At 40.3% G+C, this 23,011-nt stretch overlaps 1 protein-coding gene across 1 annotated transcript in view; it reads left to right on the plus strand.

The window, feature by feature from the left end:
• Nucleotides 1-23,011, plus strand: part of FHDC1 (FH2 domain containing 1) — a 194,306-nt gene that overhangs the window by 1,554 nt on the left and 169,741 nt on the right. Inside the window, exon 2 of the mRNA XM_085864539.1 lies at nucleotides 4,910-5,551. Coding sequence (XP_085720665.1) covers nucleotides 5,078-5,551 — 474 coding nt within the window. The 5' untranslated portion in view covers nucleotides 4,910-5,077. The remainder of the gene's footprint in view (nucleotides 1-4,909; nucleotides 5,552-23,011) is intronic.

Consider the following 23,011-nt stretch of genomic DNA (forward strand, 5'->3'; position numbering starts at 1 on the left):
AGGGGGTTGTAGGAAACATTTGGAGGGATGTAAGGAGTATTTAGGGGGTTGTAGGGAACATTTGGAGGGATGTAAGGAGTATTTAGGGGGTTGTAGGGAACATTTGGAGGGATGCAAGGAGTATTTAGGGGGTTGTAGGGAACATTTGGAGGGATGTAAAGAGTATTTAGGGGGTTGTAAGGAATATTTTGAGGGATGTAAAGAGTATTTAGGGGGTTGTAGGGAACATTTGGAGGGATGTAAGGCGTATTTAGGGGGTTGTAGGGAACATTTGGAGGGATGCAAGGAGTATTTAGGGGGTTGTAGGGAACATTTGGAGGGATGTAAGGAGCATTTAGGGGGTTGTAGGGAACATTTGGAGGGATGTAAGGAGTATTTAGGGGGTTGTAGGGAACATTTGGAGGGATGCAAGGAGTATTTAGGGGGTTATAGGGAACATTTGGAGGGATGTAAGGAGTATTTAGGGGGTTGTAAGGAATATTTTGAGGGATGTAAGGAGTATTTAGGGGGTTGTAAGGAACATTTTGAGGGATGGAACATTTTGAGGGATGGAACATTTGAAGGGGTGGTACATTTTGAGGGATGTAAGGAGCATTTAGGGGGTTGCAAGGACCACTTTTAGGGATGGAACATTTTGAGGGATGTAAGGAGCATTTAGGGGGATGCAAGGAACATTTTGAGGGATGGAACATTTTGCAGGATGGAATATTTGAAGGGGTACATTTGGAGGGATATAAGGAGCATTTAGGGGGTTGTTAGGAACATTTCTCAGGATGTAAGGAACATTTTGAGGGCTGGAACATTTTGAGGGATGGAACATTTGAAGGGGTGGTACATTTGGAGGGATGTAAGGAGCATTTCTCGGGATGTAAGGAGCATTTAGGGGGTTGTTATGAACATTTGGAGGGATGTAATATTTTTAGGGATGTAAGGAACATTTGGAGAGATGTAAAGAACATTTTGAGGGATGTAAGGAACATTTTGTGGGATGGAATATTTTGAGGGATGGAACATTTCTCGGGATGTAAGGAACATTTTGAGGGATGTAATATTTTGAGGGATGTAAGGAACATTTGGAGAGATGTAAGGAGCATTTTGAGGGATGGAATATTTTGAGGGATGTAAGGAGTATTTCCAGGGATGTGAAGGAGCCTTTGAAGGGATTTGTTTTTTGTATTTAATGATGGAAACATGACTGGGTGGGGTGCCTTGACTGGTGCGAGGACATGTTCAGAGTGTGGTTAGCACAGATTTGCGGTGAGGTGTGGTAAGCCGTTTTAACAGTGATCTGCTGGAGAGTTTTATAAACCTTCCTCTTGGAGGCTCCTCCGGCCTCAGTGCGCCAAAGGAGGTTTATTTTTCTTTTATAAACACCATGAAGTCATCTCTCCATCCAGTTACTGTGCAGATCTGTGGTGTTTGTTTGTGTTGATTTGTTTTCTGTTACACGATGACACGTTCACTCACCTGCTTGGTGTACATTCCGATCTATAGAGGCCTCATTTTACCTGCACACGATCAAGCAAACAACTCACTTTGCTCTGTTTTTTTTCACATCATCGGGTTTATGGGACCCATCAAGAAGTTTATGGGACGCTTGTGGCCGGAAGGATATGGTGTTCGAGGTGAGCACACACCCAGTTGAGTTGGCTAGCCTGGGTTTGAATCCCGAGCCAACTCTGCACTGCCGTTCCTCGATGGTGTTTCCAGGCAGGGCGAGGCATCAACGTCCATCAGGGGCTCGTTAAGCACGATGTCCCTTGCGTTCGCATGAGGTGGTGGACGTTAAAGATTCCCTGGTGGATTTCACACACATCAAGTGAGTTACCATCGGCATCCTGAACAGACTATAAATTCCTACCTGGACTGCAGGTAACAAGTGCTCTGCTCTTCGTGTGGGTTCCTTGACACCGGGTCACACTCTGCTTGCTATCTTCGAATGTAGTTGCTCTCTGTGCAGCAGGTTCTGCACTATAAATTAAGTGACCACACCAGGTAGCTCCCAAGTCTCATCTGATGTGTCTTGCATATGAAGGGCAACCAACATACGCGATGCGTGATGCTATTTTGTGCCAGGGTGTGTAAATTCCTACCTTGATGTGCAGGTGCATTGTGTGCAGGCATAAAATGGAATGTCACTGATAACTGAATAACTTGAAAGTGAGATTCATCAGTGAAAATCGGGTCAAAAAACAAACACCTGCCGTATGTATACATTACAACCACTCACCTCAAACCCGATTATCAATGAAATCTCAAGCTACGTTCTGTTTCAATGTCGACATCTTACAAATATTACAAACTGAACACTGCTATGACAAATCTATTTCTACTGATGTTCCAACTCTCATACTTTAGTCTTCTATCCCAGAGCTGAGTATAACCTTGGTAGATCTGATATTGATGTATATAAAGGTAAAGAGTGGAGTATGATGGTCTGGGTATAACCTTGGTCGATCCAGGATCGATATGTAAAGGTGAAGTGTGAAGTCCAATGGCCTTGGTACGTATGAAGGTACCATGCGCGATGGTTGTTCAGTGTGAGACTTGTGGCGTTTTGATAAATGTACATCTCTTGATTATTAGTTTATTTGGAATTTAAATCCCAGATAAGGTATAATTGTTGTCCGTCCGTCTGTCCGTCTCCTCTTTTGACTTCTCTGGCCAAACCGCTGTGCTGATCCGGCTGAGTTTTGACAGCCACGTGACTTGAAGTAGGTCAAAATGGCCGACTGAGTAAATTTCTGCAAAAAATCTTCTTCTCCAGTTCCACCAGTCAGAATGCGACCAAGTTTGGGTTGCAACACTTTTACGCCAGGGTTCAGATAAGATACAGGTCAAGTGGTCCAATGTTTTTCAGATATTCATGTAAAAGCAATTGTTTTTGACCACTTGCTCATATCAAGGACCATTCAAGCATCCATCTTTTGGTCTTCATTGACTGATCATTATCAGGAGAAGATTGTTCGATTGAAATGAAAAGGACCATTTGTCCTGGACAACCTATAAACATGTTCATAAGGAGAACGAAAACTGAAACTCAACTAAAATCACTGAAGGATACGTAACACCGCCATTCAAAGTAATCCGTTTGTCCACGTTGGGACATCTGTCGTTGCCAAAACTGAATGAAGTATATATAATATATACCTTCTGATTGCCTCCGCCACCAAAAGTGGATGGAGGGAGGTTATGTTTTCACCTCCCTGCCTGTTTGGTTGTTTGTCTGTGAGCAGGAGATCTCAAAATGTTGTGGATGGATTCAAACGAGGATTGGTGTGTGACGAGGAAGAATTGATTCGATTTCGGTGAAGATCCGGATCCAGATCCGACAATGTTTTCGGTGATTCTTCACCATTGAGAGATGGGGCTAAAAATGATATCCTATGTATGATATTTTGGGCATGATATTTCAAAAAGTTGTGGATGAGTTCTGACTAAACTTGGTAGATGAGATGGTTAGGTGAGAAGAACAGGCCGATTTGATTTGGTTCAGGTCCGTACCCAGATCAGAGTATGATGTGCAGTGGGATACAAAATGTGACCTATTCAGCCTGGCGGAGGTATACGCTCTAATGAGTGCTGTTCTAGTTAGTTGCTTGACCTATCCTTTGGTTGTTTTGGAAGCTCGACCTATCCTTTAGTTGTTTTGGAAGCTCGACCTATCCTTTAGTTGTTTTGGAAGCTCGACCTATCCTTTAGTTGTTTTGGAAGCTCGACCTATCCTTTAGTTGTTTTGGAAGCTCGACCTATCCTTTGGTTGTTTTGGAAGCTCGACCTATCCTTTGGTTGTTTTGGAAGCTCGACCTATCCTTTGGTTGTTTTGGAAGCTCGACCTATCCTTTAGTTGTTTTGGAAGCTCGACCTATCCTTTAGTTGTTTTGGAAGCTCGACCTATCCTTTGGTTGTTTTGGAAGCTTGACCTATCCTTTGGTTGTTTTGGAAGCTTGACCTATCCTTTAGTTGTTTTGGAAGCTCGACCTATCCTTTAGTTGTTTTGGAAGCTCGACCTATCCTTTGGTTGTTTTGGATGCTTGACCTCTCCTTTGGTTGTTTTGGAAGCTCGACCTATCCTTTGGTTGTTTTGGATGCTTGACCTCTCCTTTGGTTGTTTTGGAAGCTCGACCTATCCTTTAGTTGTTTTGGAAGCTCGACCTATCCTTTGGTTGTTTTGGATGCTTGACCTCTCCTTTGGTTGTTTTGGAAGCTCAACCTCTCCTTTGGTTGTTTTGGATGCTCGACCTATCCTTTGGTTGTTTTGGATGCTTGACTTCTCCTTTGGTTGTTTTGGATGCTTGACCTATCTATTGGTTGTTGTAAATGTTTTGTACAGCAGTATTTGTTCTTTGTTGTTGTTTGAAATTTTTTTTGTTACATTACAGTGAATCCTTATTGGGCATAATAAATGTACAAAGGGCTCCATGAAACTATCCATTTATTTTTGGTTACCAGTCGGAATTGTTTAGTTTTTACACTTTTTCACTTGATTTCATGAACTAGTTAACACAGGCTGAATAATATCTGTTGTATTATTTCATGACAAATTAGCAGCCTCCAACACCACGGTAGAAAATGTTGGAATTATTTTCGAATAACATGATGAAGTCACCGTTTTTTTTTTTTAAACAAACGCTCCATTTTTCAATTTTGAGGAATGAATTTATACATTTAAGCTTGTGGATAGGCCTCGTGTAATAGAGCAACGCAAAGCATCCAAAAAAATGCAGAGCACGACCAAGGGTGACGTGTGTTGTGTAAGAGGGTGGAGAATCTTTCACGAGAGCCTGTTAAATGAGTGTTGTGAACAGGTGGGGGTCATTATTGTTAGATCTATGACATCATAATGAAAGTCACCAAGTCGTGTTTTTGTTTTTATTCATTTTCTATCGCCCCACCCACCCACCCACAGTTGACTGAACTGAAAAGCAAGAACACCAGAAGGCAGGGGTGCAAACTCATGATGTGTGTCGTCGACCAGAGCAAGTGTCTGCTTGGTGGGCATTGCCTCTCTGTACAGGTGTGAGCTGTGCACAGATGAAGGGATTGCTGCGACTCTTTCAAAGCAGTAAACAGCAACATGCAGTCGCCAAGTTTTGCTCAACCTCTCGAGCCGTGCTCTCTGTCAGCGAATCAATCCATACCACTGCCGTTGCCTTCCTCGTTCTTGCCGTCCAGTCGACTGCCTGATTCAGGCCATGGCGGTACTCCTTCTGCCATGCCGCTGCTGCTGCCACACCCTCCACCACCACCACCACCACCACCACCACCACCACCGCCACCACCTCCACCTCTCCCTTCAGCTTCTTCGAGATGTTGGGGTGTTCAACAGACTAAGAAGTTGCGCTCCATTTTCTGGAATATTCTCCCACGTGAGCGCGTGCTCTCCGGGCGTAATGTTTGGACCTTGGGAGGGAAAGATGATGACATTGAGCTGGACACGAGTCGTATCGATGAACTCTTTGCTCATGGATCCTCTGGCGCGACCACAGCATCGGGAAAGTTTGCGGTTACGATAACAGGACGCAGCCTTTCTGGCCTCAGGCTGGCCGAGGTAAGAATCAAAGCACCGTTCTCGGATTGTGTGCCCGTTACAGTTTTTAAAATGCTGTATTATGTTTATATATATCAAATTGTAAGAAATGACACGGTTGACTAAACCTAGATTTGCAAGTGAAATGAAGGGGTAGGACAGAAACTTGGAGGATTTAAATGATTTTGCACAAAGGAAACTGTGGATTTTGAGAGTATCGGTTGGCCAACAATAAATAGGTTCACTCGCCTGCCAATGCGGCAGGACAATGAAGTAAGTTGCATTATGGCAGCAAGCAATGATGTGAATGTGGGCATAAAGCCAGCCTTGCATAATACGTTGAACAATGTGCAATTGCCATTACACATGAGATAATTGAAGTTCTTCGGAAGCCGTTCCATTCGAGGCACGGCGGTGCAGTTTGGACGAAGCAAAACAGAGGATCCCCATGCTTTCACTTGCTTTGGGAGGTGGTTGGTGGATGCTGAAACGAGACCGCAGGCGAATTTGGCACATGTGTCTCCAGGTAATGATGGCACGGGTCTTAATGATGCTCTTGGCAAGACCCGCGTAGGTGCAGGCTTGACTCGGCTTGTCTGTCACGCTTGACCTTCTGTTACACAGCTGATGGGAGTTGCAGGTTTGTGCATTGCTAGTTTGATGACTGTGATGGAAGAGGCAATGAATAATAATCCAACCCCGTGGGGGACTGACGGTTATTTCACCAATAGGTGGGGTGAAAATGAAACTTTAGGGGTAGAGGCCTTCCCCTCCCCCCCCCCCCCTTCCTGAAGTGGTGCGGTCATGGGGAGCACAACTTAAGTTAAAGACATAGTCCTTCTTTTTCATCTGGCTGTCGGTTTTTGAGAAGATTTTAAAATAAATTTTACTGAAGTTTTTTTTTTGTTAATGCCTCTGCTGATGAAGTCGATGTGGGCTTGATGTTTTTGTATTGTCCATCTGTGTCCGTCCATGTTAATTTTCTCTCTCCTCTGCAACCCCTTATCCGATTGACAGGAAATGTTCACCATAGGTGTGACTCATGCAAAATTTTAATGGCAATTATGATGTCATAAGTCATGTGCTGTGGCAGCCATGTTGGAAAAAAGGAAAAACTTTGGACCTCTGTTTCCGAAACCGCTTCATAAAAAAATTGAAACGTGGCTCATATGAAGTACTCCCCATGGGAAATGTGTGACTTTTTTGATGATTTCATAGGTGGCTTTGTTATGACGTTATAATTGCATACATAGTACATTTTATTCGATCAGTATCAAAATTCTTGCTGGTCATCTTGGGCGAAATTGTGTTGGAAAAAATTGATGACATCATTGGTCATGTAGTTTGGCAGCCATTTTGTTTGTAACACAAGAACCTTCAAAAATTATCTTCTCGTCAATGGCTGAACAGATCGAGGGAAACATGGTGTGCCAGCTATGATGTTTTTTTGAAGAATAAACCTTCAAGAATCTTTTTCTCCCTCCAGAATGGCTTGACAGATCAAGGGGAAACTTAACCCACATGTTCCCCTAAGCCTTGTGATACAAGGGTGTTCACAAACAAGTAATAGGTCACATGGTCTGGCAGCCATATTTGATTGAGCGAAAATCTTAAAAAAAATTCTTTCTCTTGAACTGCTTCATCAATCTATGTGAAACATCACAATTACGATTTAGTGGTAATGGTGAATATATGTTGAAAATTTCAACCTGATGGAATGCATGGTCTGACAGCCAGAATTATTTAATATTTTGAATCTGGGTTCAGGGATTTAAATCAAATTTAGTACATGTACATATAATGATGTAATAATGTGGGTGGAAGCATATCTGGTGATGTTGCGACGTTGAAGAGTGGTTTCTAGTTTTTTGTATACTTCGTTGAGGTTCGTGTAAGAGCTAACACAAGACGTATAAGAGTAGATAATAAATTGGGTTTCTGGGATGCCCATTCAAATGAATGGGGGAAAAGGGAAAAACTTTCTGACTCAAGCCCAAAATAGGAGACTGATTTTTCTCCTCACCTATCCCCTTCCCTCCCATACAAGCAAATGTAAAGTTGAGACTGATTTTCTCCTCACCTATCCCCTTCCCTCCCAGACAAGCAAATGTAAAATTGAGACGATGAAAGATTGAGATTTAACTTGGTTCTTGGTATAAGTGTCTTTGTTGAGCAGGAATGAAATGATAAACTTCTCTTAATGCTCTTATTTGACCACCTCCTAAGCCACATATAATTTTGAGATTGTCATGAATTGTTTTTCCATTGTTCAATTGATAACCATCAAAGTTTTCAGTCCATTCAAGGATATTAATTTTTTTTCTTTACATCCTCCAACTTATTTGTAATTAAATTTATCCACTTCTTTGTTTTATCTACTTTTAACCCGGTTATTTCTTCAAGAAGACTTATATGATATTTCTCACATTCTTTATGTTTCCCATTTAAACACCAAGGCTGATTACATCTCCACTCTTTGGTTTGGTTATCGTTTCTCCACATAATTTATGTTTATAACTTCCTATTGTATTCATTTTTCTGCACTCTTCCTTCTTCAAGGTTAAACAGTTGTAATAATGTTTAAAGTTTATTGTTTTCTTGATTATATTTTTCTTTATTCCCTTTAGCTTCTTATCACACCTTTCAATGTTATTATTATCAATATACGTGAAAGCATAAGACTTTGATCTCAATCCTATAAATTCACTCATGACCTTCCCACCCAATTCATCTTTAAACTTACCAATATCGTCTTTATTATTTGATGAAAAAAACACATCACCTGACATAATTACTTGTATCATATATATCAATATTATCAATCATATCCTCATACACATCACTTTTTTTTTTTTTTTTTTGTATACCTTGGTCGAGGCTCGTATGAGAGCTAACACACAACTCACAGCAAGGAGGTATGAGACAAGAGGGGCGGGAGTGGAAGGGACAAAACATTGGGGAACAGACACAGGTGAACTGTGGAAGGGAGAGGGATGGGGATGGGACGGGGAACATGGCGAGGAGAAGATGGACATTACAGGGACTTTCAGGAAGGAAAGCAGGAGAATTGAAGGAAGTGGGCTTGGGTGGATTATCGGGGGTGGAAAAGATCGAGGATTTGGATGGGGGAAGATAAGAGGTGGTGGTGAACAGCTGTTTTGAAAGCCTGGAGGGAAGAATGGGAAAGAATAGAGTGAGGAAGTTTATTCCAAAGGCGGGAAAAAAGAGGAATGAAAGAGTGAAGATGAGCAGTGATTCGTGATTTTGGTAGTTTTACCAGAAGGGGTTGTTGGCGGACCTTGAGCGCCCTGTGGAAATGTGGTTGGGACAAATCGCAGAGAGAGCAGGGGGGGCAAGGCTGGAGAGGAGTCAGTAGAAGACAGAAAGACCACCGACCAACCTGCGGTGATTGAGTGAGAGGCCCAAAGACTCAGCTTCATTGCGGGAGATGCCAATGATCTTAAAAGCCCTGGTTTCGACAGCGTGAAGTCGAGAAAGGTGGGAGGCAGGAGCACCAGCCCAGAGGGGAGAGCAGTACTCCATCAGGCTACGGACAAAAGCTTTGTAAGTAGTCAGGAGCTCAAGAGGGCCGAGGAAGGACTTTGCACGACGGAGGATTCCCAGTCGGCGACTGGCTTTTGAGGCAAGGTTGGAAATGTGACTTTCCCAGGAAAGGTCATGGCAGATAGTGAGACCCAGAAGCTTGAAAGAAAAGACTTCTTCCAGAGGATTGTTGAGAAAGTGGATGGGGGGGTTTTGTAAACGGTCCTTTCGAAGAGACATAGTGAGAGTGTGAGATTTGTCTGGATTGAAAGACATGTTCCACGTGTTGGACCAGTTTGTGATTTTATCCAGATCTGCCGTGAGCGAAGAAGCTGCTGCTTGCCGGTCTGAGGGATGACAGATGGTACGGCAGAGGGTGGAGTCATCGGCAAAGAGAAATAGAGGATTTTCCAGAGAGTCCGAGAGATCATTGATGAAAACCAGAAAAAGAACAGGGCCCAGAACGCTACCTTGAGGAACTCCAGCCTGCACAGGAAGAGGGGATGAAAGAACTCCATTTAGGGCCACACGTTGACTGCGACAGGAGAGGAAGTCTGCGAGCCATGAGTGGAGATGGCCTTGAATACCATGGGAAGAGAGTTTGGTGAGTAGGGCAGGGTGCCAGACTGTGTCAAAAGCACGTGATATGTCCAGGGATACGGCTCGGATTTCCTGTCTGGCATTGAGGACCTCCATCCATTGATGGGAGAGCAGTAGCAGCATATCCAGGGTAGAGTGACCTGGTCTGAAACCAAATTGATGATTGGAAATCAAGCCATTGGAGAAGAGGAAGGATTTCATGTCTGAAGCGATGATGGATTCCATAACCTTGCTGATGATTGGGAGAAGGCTGATTGGTCTGTAGTTACAGGGATCTGTTTTTGCACCTTTTTTATGCAGGGCAGTGATGTTTGCAGATTTCCAAGCAGATGGCAGATGACCTTGGGAAAATGAGAGGGTGAATAGAACAGAGAGAGGGTGAGCAAGAGCAGAAGAGCAGGCTTTGAGGACACGTGGGCTGATGCCGTCTGGACCGGTTGCAGAATCTGACTCGAGGTTTGAAAGCAAGCTCTCCACCTTGTCAGGAGAAAAGGATACAGAGTCCAGGGACAGTTGGGTGCGACTGGGTAAAGTGGGTAGAGATAGTGATGGGTTTGGGACACAAGATTCAGCTGCAAACACCGAGTTTAGACATTCAGCTTTATCACGTGTGGAATCAGCAGTGCGGCCATTTGAGGTAAGGGAGGGGATGGAGGGGGAACATACACCAGAAACAGATTTGATTAAACGCCACCAGGATTTTGAGGAGGGAGAGAGGTTTGAGAGTTCAGACTTGAGATGAGAAAGATGTTGTTTTCTGGCTCTCCTGAGGGTAGATACACACTTGTTCCGAGCTTTGTGGAAAGAACTGAGATTGCCCTCAGTTGGGTTTGCTTTCCATGAGGCAAAGGCAAGTTGTTTCAGGACAACTGCCTCGCCACAAGCTTCAGTAAACCAAGGGCGGGAGGAAGGGTAAGACAACTGAACACGAGAGGGGATAAATCTGTGCATGAGGGAGAGCAAGTTTCTTTGAAAGAATTCCCAGGATGAGTTGATGTTTGAGAAAGTAGTGATAGGAGACCAGTCTGTAAGTTTGATGGCTGCTCGGAGACCCTGCCAGTCGGCTTGAGTGAAATGCCAGACTCGACGGCGGTGAGGTGGTTCTCTGATGACAGCCAGAGAGATGTCCACTTTAACAAGGACGTGGTCAGAAGAACCAATTGGAGCGAAGGAAGAGCAGCAGATATTGTCAGGGAAATTTGTCAAAATCAGATCCAGAAGAGATGGAGTACCATTGGTTGAGATCCGGGTCGGGAAGTTGACCGATTGAGTCAGTCCCAATGAGTCACAGAAAGCTTTTGCTGATGTCCCATGGCAGGTGAGAGAGGTACCCACACCTAGCCAACTGGCGTGATGACAATTGAAGTCGCCACATAAGAGGAAGAGAGAGTTTGGATGAGAAGATAGAAGATGGTCCATGTTTTCGGAGAGTGAGGTGTAGATGGAGTCATCACTGTTCGGTGGACGGTACAGTACACATATAAACATGAGGTGGGAGTGGAGGGGAAGCCGAAGCCAGAGGTATTCCTGGGGGTGTGGGGGAGTGAGAGCAGTGCAGGGAGAGTGAGGAATAGAGTCTTTGATGGAGAGAGCAACACCTCCACCAGGACGAGGCTCAGGTCTGTCATACCGTAAAAGGGAGTAACCAGGGAGAGATACTTGGGAGTCAGACACGTCTTGGGAGAGGAAAGTTTCTGTTTGGCAGATAATGTCTGGTTTGTCAGTGGCAACCTGCATGGAAAGATCTGAAAGGTTTGAGCGAAGGCCCCGGATATTTGAGGTCCACACTTTTAATGAAGAGGTAGGGGAGGAGGCTTTGGGTGCAGGAGGTGGAGGGGCGGGGGAGGGTAGGACGAGGGACGAGGGGGGGAGGTAAGGAGGGTTGCTGAAGGAGTGTGGGGTATTGCAGAATAGCGAGGGGAGGGGGCCGAATGAGGAGGAGAAAAGGTTCTGTGGTGCTGGGAGAGAGGGGGGACAAGAGACAAGGAAGATGGCACTTGTCTTAATTTCTAATACTAGTGCGGGCCCGTACGTGCGTGACCGTACATGCGTGCCCATACCTGCATGCCCGTACGTGCAAAAAAAAAAAAAAAAGATTTGTGATGTCAATCGTGACGTCATAGCACCATGTCCTGTCATTGGTTTGGTAAATAAATGGCCATAACTTGGGAACCACTTGTCCTATTATTATCAAACCTTGAAAAGGCACATACTCAGGTCCCCAGCAATATACCTGGCAAGTTTCAATTAGATAGGACCAGTGGTTGTTGAGAAACAGTGGTCACAGACAGACAGACAGACAGACACACAGAGATTGCTGGAATTATAGATAGATAAAACTATCTGTATCCATATATAACAATGACACATTATCCTTATACTTTGATTATAAGTTATTATAGTAATAGTCACACATTAACGACTTTGACAAGTCAAGAATTGTTGTTCCTATATAAATAGGTTTATCCATTTCAATACTTGCTTTTTTCAAATGAATAGCACAAAAGTTCTCTGAAAACACCTCTGCTCACTCAAAACTTGGTCTATTAATTAACTTAGAAGCCTGTTTCCAAGATGTAGTAAGTCTTATGTTTTGTCGATTCCTAACATTTTCCAGTCTTTCCAAATACAGCATTATTCATTAATTTATAAAAGTCCTTCTCAAAATCGGTTTTTGCTTCTGTTCTCCTTTTTGTATTAAAATCGATATACTTCTTTAACCAATGACTGTTTAAATTTCAAAATCCTATGAATTTTCCTCACTCTCAACCCAGCAGATAAATATTGTCTCAAGTTCCTTTGATACAAAACATAACTTTCTTTATCATTTTAATGTAGTAAGTAGTTTTTCTGTCAATTTAGCTTTTATATTAAATGGCTGTTGGTAATAACTTAACCATTCTTTTCTTGGACTTTCTTTATCGGGGCATAAGGTAGGTCTTTATGGTTGTTATGAATGAAGTTCTTCTGGATATTTTAACTCAACCTCAAAATAATATCCAACTTCAGCTTCATCCAATTCTTTTTGAGAGGAGACAACAATGTCTTGTAAAACTTTTTCATAATGTTTTTCTTTAACCCATTTAAGTTTTCCATAAGGTAAAGATTGAGACATGGCCCACCCATACAAATTGTTAGCATCATATTACATCAGGTAAGAGTTGTCCTCATTCTTATTATAATTAGGAAGATATTTGTTATTTGCTTTAGCATATCTCTTGGAACATACTTGAGATATTCCTCCTCTTTTAGCCTTCTCTATCATTAAAAGCATATCTATATCACTGATTAATTCCAAATTCTGTTTTGTCATTTTTAACATAGCACTCCATGTCAAACCCGGGGCTGTGTAATAGTGAGAGGGGTCGAATCCATAAGAATTTTTTATTGTGACAGACTGTTCTAAAAGTTTCAAATACATCATTCAATAACAATACATCAGTTTTAAGATAAAAATCATGATATTCTCCAAGATTCTTTGCATTAAACTTCTCCCAAACCTTTTTAGCTTGTGTATAATCTCTATCGGAAATATGAGTTTTATTAAACTTGCTATAGAAACTTTCCCTTGAAGGAAGTTGTGTTTCTTTAAACTTCTCAAATGAATCCATTCTGTCATATGGATATATTCCCTTTTGTGATAAGAGATCCATCTCTTCTTGATTTGAGAAATGTGATTTAAGATTCGGAAAGTTTTTAATATTTGATGCTAAGTTAGATAATGGACTTACCATGAACTTGTTTTTGTCAAGAAATCTGATATGGGTTATGGGGGATGTATGAATTGTTTTTGGCCCAACGCAGGAAAGTGTGAGCCACGGTGTTTCAGGGAACCCTTATTGTAGAAAGTGATCAGTGTACCTAAATAGTTTACTTAACCAAATTTTGGAGGAGATATTCTAAACACGCATTTGAAAATCTATAAAAAAATGTCTGGTCTTCCTGGTCTATAACGAGTCCTTCATGTGCTCACTCTGGGGAATTTGTGATGAAGTTGTCAATAAGGGCCTGTTTTTTATTTTCACATTTGTAAGTTAATGATATTTCTTGTAGGGCTGACATAATTATTTCAATTTTTATGCTAGTCTTGGTTCCCAGTATGACAAATAGCCCCAATATTATTTGAAAATAGAATTGTATCAGCTCGAAAAGGGTCTATCCATGTGAACTGACGGAAAACGTCGAAATTGACCATTTTCACACAAGAAGGCTCTTATTGGTGCCTATAAATTCCCTTGAGTCCAATCCGGTAGAAAATAAATATTTTTTCTAATGATATTGCTTGAAAGTTTCTTCGAGTAATAGTAAACTTTCATGCTAGGTACCATCAGGATTAGGGAACTGATATGACTCGGCTAGCAAATTGGGTTTGCCCAGTGAAAATTTCCACCGGTCCGTCACATTTTGCATTTCAGTCAATAGTTTAGACTAATCACATGGCAATTAAATTTCTGTTGGTTATATACTCAAATACAATGGGAGTGATTAATCTGACCAAGTATCATTCCCTTATTCCCCCTATTAGTGAAAATTTCTTCACCAATTATTTTTCACCAATTCTTGTCATATTTTCAGAAAGGTGATCTTTCTGTGTAATTCATGTTATTTCCTATAATAAATGCTTTTGATTATATTACCAAGCTTACTGATAGCATTGATGCAGTATTTTATTCAGGTTATCACTTCTGGACAATTTTGGGTTTTTGACCCTTCGAATGACAGTCATTGATGAGCTGACAGTCATTTTAAACAATGGTTCACATAGCATTATGAAACAATGGTACAAGCTATAAAACCCTGAAACTACAATGTTTTTGTCCTGGACCAATCATTAGAGCTGACTTTGCTGTTGTTTGAGCTGAAAACTTACATGTCAGCCTGACCAAATCAAAAAATCCTACCCTATTTTGAAAATAATGACATTTTGTGATGACCAATCCTTTTTATAAACTTTTTTTTGCAAAATGTTCAGTGAATGTTGGATTTTTTTATAGGACCAGTGGTTCAACAACTTCACTGTACATGAAAATTGATTTTTTCATGACTTCTGAAACAATGTGGCTCATACTTAGCTGCTTTGACCCTTTTGTTTTTGTTTTTTCAAAAATTTCAAAAAAAAAAAATTCGGATTTTTTTCAAAAATTTCAAAGTCCTGTTGCCAGACATTGGTGGCATCCATAGCAACAGTGCTCAAAAGCATACATCTCGATCCTTGTATGAACCTACCAGTCAAGTTTCATCAAAATCGGTTGACTCCTCTGGCCTCCAGAGCTGTCCATTACATACATACAGACAGATGGAAAACCTGAGAATAACGGTAGTCTCGCGACCACCCAATAAAGTTTGGGGGCTTGTAATTAAGATTACAATGGGAATGAGCTATACCTCTATATTTTCCAGCAAGATGACAACGATCCCTAACTTTGACCTCTCCCTCAATTTTCTCCTCACAAATATGACAGATACTGTTCTTTCTAAATTCCTTTTTCTCTCCCTTTGTTAATGACATTGGTTTCTAGGTTTTAACCATTATTTCTCTTCGTCTTACACAGTCTTTTTCCAATCGTCTTTCAAACTCCTCTGAGGCATCTTCTCCTCGATAAAGTTCTAACTTGTATTCATCACCAACAGATAATTTCATATAATAACAGAAACCACAAGGAGTATTTTTTTGATATTTATTTGTGTATGATTTATTTGGATTTGGAGAAACGGTATCTATCTTTTCAAGGATACTTTCAAAATCAGCATATATCACAAACGGATGTTTTATAGATTTGTTAAAATCTTTGAATGATATGTTTGAACCTGCTTTTGGTAAATTGATTGCGGTTAATTTATGAAAACTACAATATTTCGAATGTTGATTTAATCATTCTTTTGTATTAAAGGAGTTGAGATATCTCTTACAAGGATACGTTTTACATTTTCTCTTGTATAGTTGTGATTTGGTTAATCTTGATAAATTTTTGATAAAAGCATAATGTGATTTTTCCTTTGAAGTAAAGTAGAGAAGGTCAATGTGTGTTTCATCATTTTTATCGTTGTTTGAAAACTTTAATATCTGAACTTTGTTTGTATCCGTTAATCCATATACATTAACAGAGAGATTATTCATTTTCTCAAATTTTGGAATATCTCTCAATGACATTGGAAACTTGAAATCTTCAACATTTAATGTATTCTCGTATTTCTTATAATGTTCAACCCTTTCAGGCTTCCATTGTGGAGGATGTAAGTGAGCAAGAATAGATCATGGAAAACATTTATTATCTTTGTTTTGAATATCAACAACCGCTTTCTGAAGTTTTATCTCTTTTGGTAAATCAATATAAGAAGAAGCTTGAAGAGGATCTGATTTTAAGATGTGTATATCTAAAAAGATTATTTTTGTCATAGCAAATCCACTACCTACTACAGTGCTATCAACATGTTGTTCTTGTCTCTGGAGTTTATCATAAACATCACATCTTAAAAAATCTTGAAGTGATGAGATAAAGTGAGGGGTTGTCTTCATAGAGGGAGTCGTTTCATTGCCTTCTCTTACCATATTCAATTTTACTCCCATATAAAACTTAAAAGTTTTCATTTCATTTAATGCGTTTTTTGGTCATCTCTATCATCTCAGTAGAGTTGACCTAATAATAACAGTCTCGAAGTCTGTCCGCCCGTCCGTACGTCCATCCGTCCACAATCAAACCGAGTGGAGACAAATAACCAATAGTGGAATGGATAGAGGTCGATGAGACGTGCACAACGATATAACTTCTCAAGGTCGTCCAAGGTCGAGGTCAACGTCACGTGACTGTCAAAGTTGCGAAAATCGTCGATTTCAAATCGTATCTCCTCCCTCATTTATCAAGAGAGATCAAATGTTATTCGTGATTCAGATACTATGGACTATTATCGAGAACAACACAAGCCATTTTTTTTGAAATTTGCTTTCGTTCCGATTTTATAGCCCTTCAAACTTCGCTCTGATTCCCCGTATGGGTCGTTCATAAAGTACATACAAAAATAAAAGTATTAAATTACAAATATTGCATTTGAAGCTTTTGTCAGATTTTAACTAAAACAATGGGACACAAGTTTATATGCACACTTACTTTAATTTATGACATGAACATTGTCTTGTATGTCAATTTGTACTTTTATTTTCATAAATGACGTGCTGTGATATTAAAAGAAAAAGGTAAATTACACCGCTCGGGACTGCATTGTCATGACTTACAAACATCGGTTCATAAGGAACTGCTGCTGGCTTTGCAAGCGATTAGCCATGTGTGAGGGGGGTGGGGGGTGGGTGGGTGGTCACTAGCCTGCATACAGAGTGGGGTGGGTGGTTTTGAAACCCGGAAGTAGAGTGTACGTACTTTATGAACTGCCCCTATTCCAGTCTGGCACAGAGTTACTTTCGACCTCTGACAGAGATGACCGGCACTCCCGCTCGGGGGTATTTTTAATTATAGTTTCAATACTTTGTTTAACCATATCAACAGCTTCAATGATTGAAGATGATCCAGGGTCTTGAAAGCGAAACAATGTTATTTTTATATGTCCTTTAAATGCCCCATCAGTTTTTTAAATGGATAATTTAGTGGCACCTTCCCTTTCTTCATTGTTCTTATGCTGACGTGATTGAAGGTGTTTATTATAAAAAAAATTAAGAATATCATTATCACATCTGTCACAATGTTTTGTTTCTTGGTCAAGTGGAGATATTTGTCTGAAAAGATTGAATGTGTTTGTTTGTTTGAAGGTGGTTTTTTTTATAACATTTATATTCATGATTACAAACATCACAGTATGTTGTATTCACCATATTTATATAACAAAACTTTGCTTAAAATAAAATTTTCTTGATGAAAATTCCATTTAATTTATAGGTGAATCTGTGCTTAAAACCATTTTCTCCTCCAACTTTTTTCACTTAATAAATACAATGTATCAAGACACAAAAGACAAGTTTCAATCAACCTCTTCATTTGTGAAAGATACTGAGAAATATGTCGAGGATGTAAAATTGAATAAAGATAAATTTAACAACTATTGGATAAAAACAATAATGGTGAATAATATGAGTTCTTTAATTTCCTTCAGTGGAAGGGCTTTTAGTATATCTGGAAGAACATCAATTAAAGTATCTCGAACAAAAGTTTCTCCTCTCCTTCTGGTAATATATTCAAAACTAGAAAAAGCAATGAAACAAGAAAAAGTATCAAAAATAAAAACCTAATGGATGAAGCTTTAGAAAGAAAAGATAAGACCATCTGTAATATGCAAGGAGAAATTTGTATTTTTTTCAACAACCCTAAAGATGTAAATCCTGATGAAATAAAGGATGTTAATATATCAGGTGAAAGGACATTTCGTTCAATAGTAGTTAAGGATCATTTTAAAATTACCTTTAATATAAAAATGTAGTAGATGAATCTGTTAATGAAAAAAAGTATATAGATGTAGATGGTAATGTTTTTTTCTACTAATTAAATATGTCATTTTTCAACTGAAGATTTTGAAGATTATGAGAGTGATAGTATCTCTGTTGGAACAGAAGACAGTTATGATACCGAGAGTTTGTGTTCAAACGATAGTTATGAAAATAGTTTTATAGATGATTGTGAAAGCACCAATGAAAGTACCGAAGATGATACCGAAGATGAATTTTATTTGAAGAAAAGTTTGACTTTATAAATATGAATAGTTTCCTAGATTTTGAGCCTCTTGAATTTCCTGATTATCCACATGACAAATTTGAGAAGTGTCCTGCATGTGAAAGAGGGGAATGAAACAGTCAAACGCCTAAAACAATGTATTGTTACGGCTTGAGGAACCATATGCATACAAACATACAGGTGCCCCGAAGTTAGTTATGCCATTAAGTACATGTGTAGATATAACCCCTCCTTGTGTTTCATGGGAAATCAAAAGGGTGCATTGCGATGTTTTTTAATTAGATTAATAAATCATTATATCCCATCCACGATGACCCACGGTACCCTCTGCCTGCTCGCACCTTCATCTCGCTTGCTACTCTTGCATGGGCTGAACAAGCGTGTGTTCACCTGCTCGCCTAACCGGCGACTCGCTTTCCGAAGCAGAATCTCTGCAGTAGTTCCTTTTTGGCGAGTCCGAACATGCGGTGAGTGGGCGGGCTTCCCGGTATGGCTGAAACCCCGCCCAGAAAGGGTGGCCCCATGGAAGCCCCATCCAATCAGGGTGAACAGTGACGTCGGCTTCACCAAGGCCCCTCCCTGCTGAGGGAGATCTGTAAATTACGACACCATCCTCAGGGTCGAGTGCTGAGAGGGTGAGCGAGTGAGCTGGAAAGTGAGTCCTCTTGAGAGAAAGCTTGAAACCCTGATCCCCGCCTCGGACTCCGCTCTACTCGATCCGGGCTCCTTCGCAGACACGGTCTCCACGCGGGCGTCCGTGGACCGAGCCGCACGACCATTGACAGGTGCTGCACCATAGAGCGTCCCTTCCTTCCAACATTAAGGTACCCGAAGGAACTGCGCCCTCAGCTCACCTCCCTCTCTGGCTGTGGAGGTCCTTTCCAAACATCTGGGTTTATTTTAATCTGAGTGTGCGTCTGTGTGTGTGGCACCGTCTTTAAGTAGAATTGCATCAGTGTTTTTATTTGATCATTGTAAATCTTGCCTGTTTTATTCCCGCGTAAGTTTGCTCTGTGTCCTTTTTTAAGTGATTGGAAATAAATTATTGTAGAAATGTTCCCAGTTCGTTTTTGTCTTTTCCTTCATTGGTACAGCATTTTTCTGATCTGAGTTTAGCCGGGTCTGAGTTGATTATTCTTGATAATCTGTTCATTCCAGCCGGTACGTTCTTGGCAAGTCTGCTCGGCTGCATCTGAATCAGAAAGGTAGTTGGTGGAGTGATCCTGTTCGGGCAAGGCGTACAGAGGGCGTGGTTCCCCGGTAGACGACACCGCATGGTTAATTAGGTAAATTGGTTCGAGACAAAAAGACCCTACGCTACACGGTGGAGGTATTGGCGTCCACGGTCGATTAAGCGACCCGCCGCGTCACGGAATTATCTGGAGCGACGGCCTACAATTCCGGGAGTTGGGTTGGAGACGACGTAACTTCCCCCACTTAGCGGTCGTTCTCGCCACTGGACCTCCGGCCCGCAACAGTACTGTATCTTCTGTGATTATCTTCAAATTAATGATAATAAAAAATATAAAAAGGAATATAATTATTTGAGATTTACACCAAAAATGAATTACTTTACAAGATTGATTCGAGAAATGAATGAAAAGTATGAGGGTGATAATGCACCTTTTCTCACAAGAGAAGAGACTGAACAAATGATGACCTTGTTTCGTGGATTGATGATTTATATTATTAACGATTGTCATTTTCAGGGAAATATCAACACAAGATATTGTAGAAATAAAATAATGGATTATCTTGAAATTAAACCTGAACTTCGGATGAAACATAGAGTTTATAAAAAAGCCAATAAAAAATTAAATAAAACCAATGTCACCCGCAGGGTGACCCGTATCTTGCCAAAAGGTGACCACGTGTGACTTCTTTAAGGTCACACTGAGGTGAACAGAGCTGCTATCCACCAGGAGCGACTCCTTGAGGAATATCTGCCTACGAGAGATTCCGATGAGAATCGTTCTTCAGAGTAACCATGAAAAATATGTGTTTGCCTCATAACGTCACCAAATGACGTCATAATGTCTCAAGCTTGACATATTTAGAAAGCACTCATCGAGGTGTTCAATTTGAGGTACTACACGATATGGTTCCTAAAACTTGAAAATTTGACTTTGGGGTCAAATATGTTTGACCTCAGGCGCTAACCATGAAGGTCAAGGCCAATCGCCACCAAAAACTAATCAGCTGAGCGCCAGACCATATACTACATTCCCATAAAGTTTGGAGACGATTCGATTAAAATTACTCAAAAAATAAGGGTTTCGTCGACTCCCCTGATTTGCGACAAAGTGACCTTGACCTTTGACCTTGACCTTCAAAATTGTATGCGCTGAAAGGGACCTCTATAGGCCTCTGACATGCGAAGTTACAAAAATTTCCAATGATAACTGTGCTCTGCAGAGTGATTTATACGTGATTACAGACAAAAAAAAAAAACATATGAAGGTCAAGGCCAATCGCCACCAAAAATTAATCAGCTGAGCGCCAGACCATGAACTATATTCCCATGAAGTTTGAAGACGATCCGATCAAAATTACTCAAAAAATAAGGGTTTCGTCGACTTCCCTGATTTGCGACAAAGTGACCTTGACCTTTGACCTTGACCTTCAAAATTTTGTGCGCTGAAAGGGACCTCTATAGGCCTCTGATATGCGAAGTTACAAAAATTTCCAATGATAACTGTGCTCTGCAGAATTTTTTATACATGATTACAGACAAAAAATAAAAATAAAAAAAACATACAAGCTGACTAACATATCTTGCAAAAACTTCGTTTTGGCAAGATAATAACCTGTTTTGCAAATATATAAATGAATGATTTTTTTTTTACCCATTTGGGAAAATAAGATAAAACTAGCCAAACCCGTGCTCTGCACGAAGTTTCGAAAGTGAGGGTTCGTTAGGACGTCAATATATCCAGTGTTCACAATGTGATTTATCGAATTTCTTTATATACAATGTTTTTTGTTACCTTTTTTGTGTCAAATTCACCTTCTGGGGTAGTCACCATGTGCAGAAGAGGATTTTACACTGCAGACGCTGTTTTCTCGGAGTGGCATTACGCCTCTCAGCGGTGACGGTCTGTCGACGACAGACGTAATGACGTCAGCGAATGACCGATGATGTCATGATGTCATTACGCCTCTCAGCGGTGACGTCACATGTCGCCATGCAAACGAATGTAAAAATTAGAAAATCGCCAAAAATTCCCAAACCTGTGCGTCTGGCATGATCTCACATAGCCCATGCTGTTCATTACACCACAGACCACCTGCATGCCGAAAGTGGTGACAATCTGTCCTGCAGTTTCGGAGGAGAAATGTCAAATTACGCGCAGACGTTAACATAAATAATATATAGGATTTAACAACCATAAAAATCTTCCAAATTCATTATGATGTCTCATAGTTGGTTCAAGCGGATGTGGAAAAACATGCTTACTTTTAAAGATGCTCCTTACTCCCAACTTTTTAGATTATGATAATTTAATAATTTTCACAAAGTCAAGTTTTCAACTACTACTCTACTGAGTATCAACTATTCTCACAAAGTTTTAATGCTGGTCTTCAAAAAGAAGATATAATCGGTTTATTTAAGCTTCAAAACAAACAAAATGATTACAACATTGAAGAATATAATACAACTATTTTGTGATACACAGAGAAATAAAAAGAAATCAAAGCCGATTACTTGTATTCTTTGTGATAATACTGATGATATACATTCTCCCCAAGATTTGGATAAATCAAAAAGAACCTCGTTATCTTTGATGATTGTGTTAATGAGAGAAACCAAACGGTAATGGATAGCAACTACACAAGAGGGAGACATTCTTCTTGTAATTGTATTTATCTTAGTCAATCATACTTTCAACTCCCTCGTCACTCTATAAGAAACAATGCTAATACTTTTATTTCATTCAAGTTAAATTCAATAGATATGAACAATTTTTGGAGAGACAATTGTTCTACATTATATCGTAAAAGGTAATTTGGGGATAAAAGCACATGACTGAAAAATATAAATATATTGTTGTGAAACAAGATGAGATATTAAAAGATATATTTTTTATTTTATAAACAATTACATATATAAATGACAACTATCTATATATTAATAGTGAAGGACCAATTTTGTGCTCCTCCTAGTGGTCGCGTCACGTTTTTCTCGGTGCTGTGACCTGGACTGAAAGAAACATGGTACCTGCAAGAGTGCATCGCACATAGTGGCAATTGTCAAACTTCAACTCTGAAGCAGAATAAACACTTTTCGTTTTACATTCGTTTACATGGCGACGTGTGACGTCACCACTGAGAGGCGTCAGGACGTCATGACATCATCAGTTATTCGCTGACGCCATTACGTCCGTCGTCAGAACGTTACTGCTGAGAGGTGTAATTACTAATTCCACTCCTCGAAAATAGCGTCTGCAATGTAAAATCCTCTTCTGCACATGGTGACAACCTCAGAATGTGAATTTGACACAAAAATGCAACAAGAAACATTGTACAGTAGACGCCGCTTTATAAATCCACCATAGGACCACGCCGTTTGGATTTATTAACCGGCTGGATTTATTAAGCGGAGAACCTATTTTCAGCCACCGACTGGATAGATAAGACAAAAAGCGAATGTTGTGAAACACTG

The sequence above is a fragment of the Eptatretus burgeri genome, chromosome 18, assembly GCF_056783735.1.
Source record: "Eptatretus burgeri isolate ZD-2024b chromosome 18, Ebu_testis_v1, whole genome shotgun sequence".
NCBI classification, from domain to species: domain Eukaryota; kingdom Metazoa; phylum Chordata; class Myxini; order Myxiniformes; family Myxinidae; genus Eptatretus; species Eptatretus burgeri.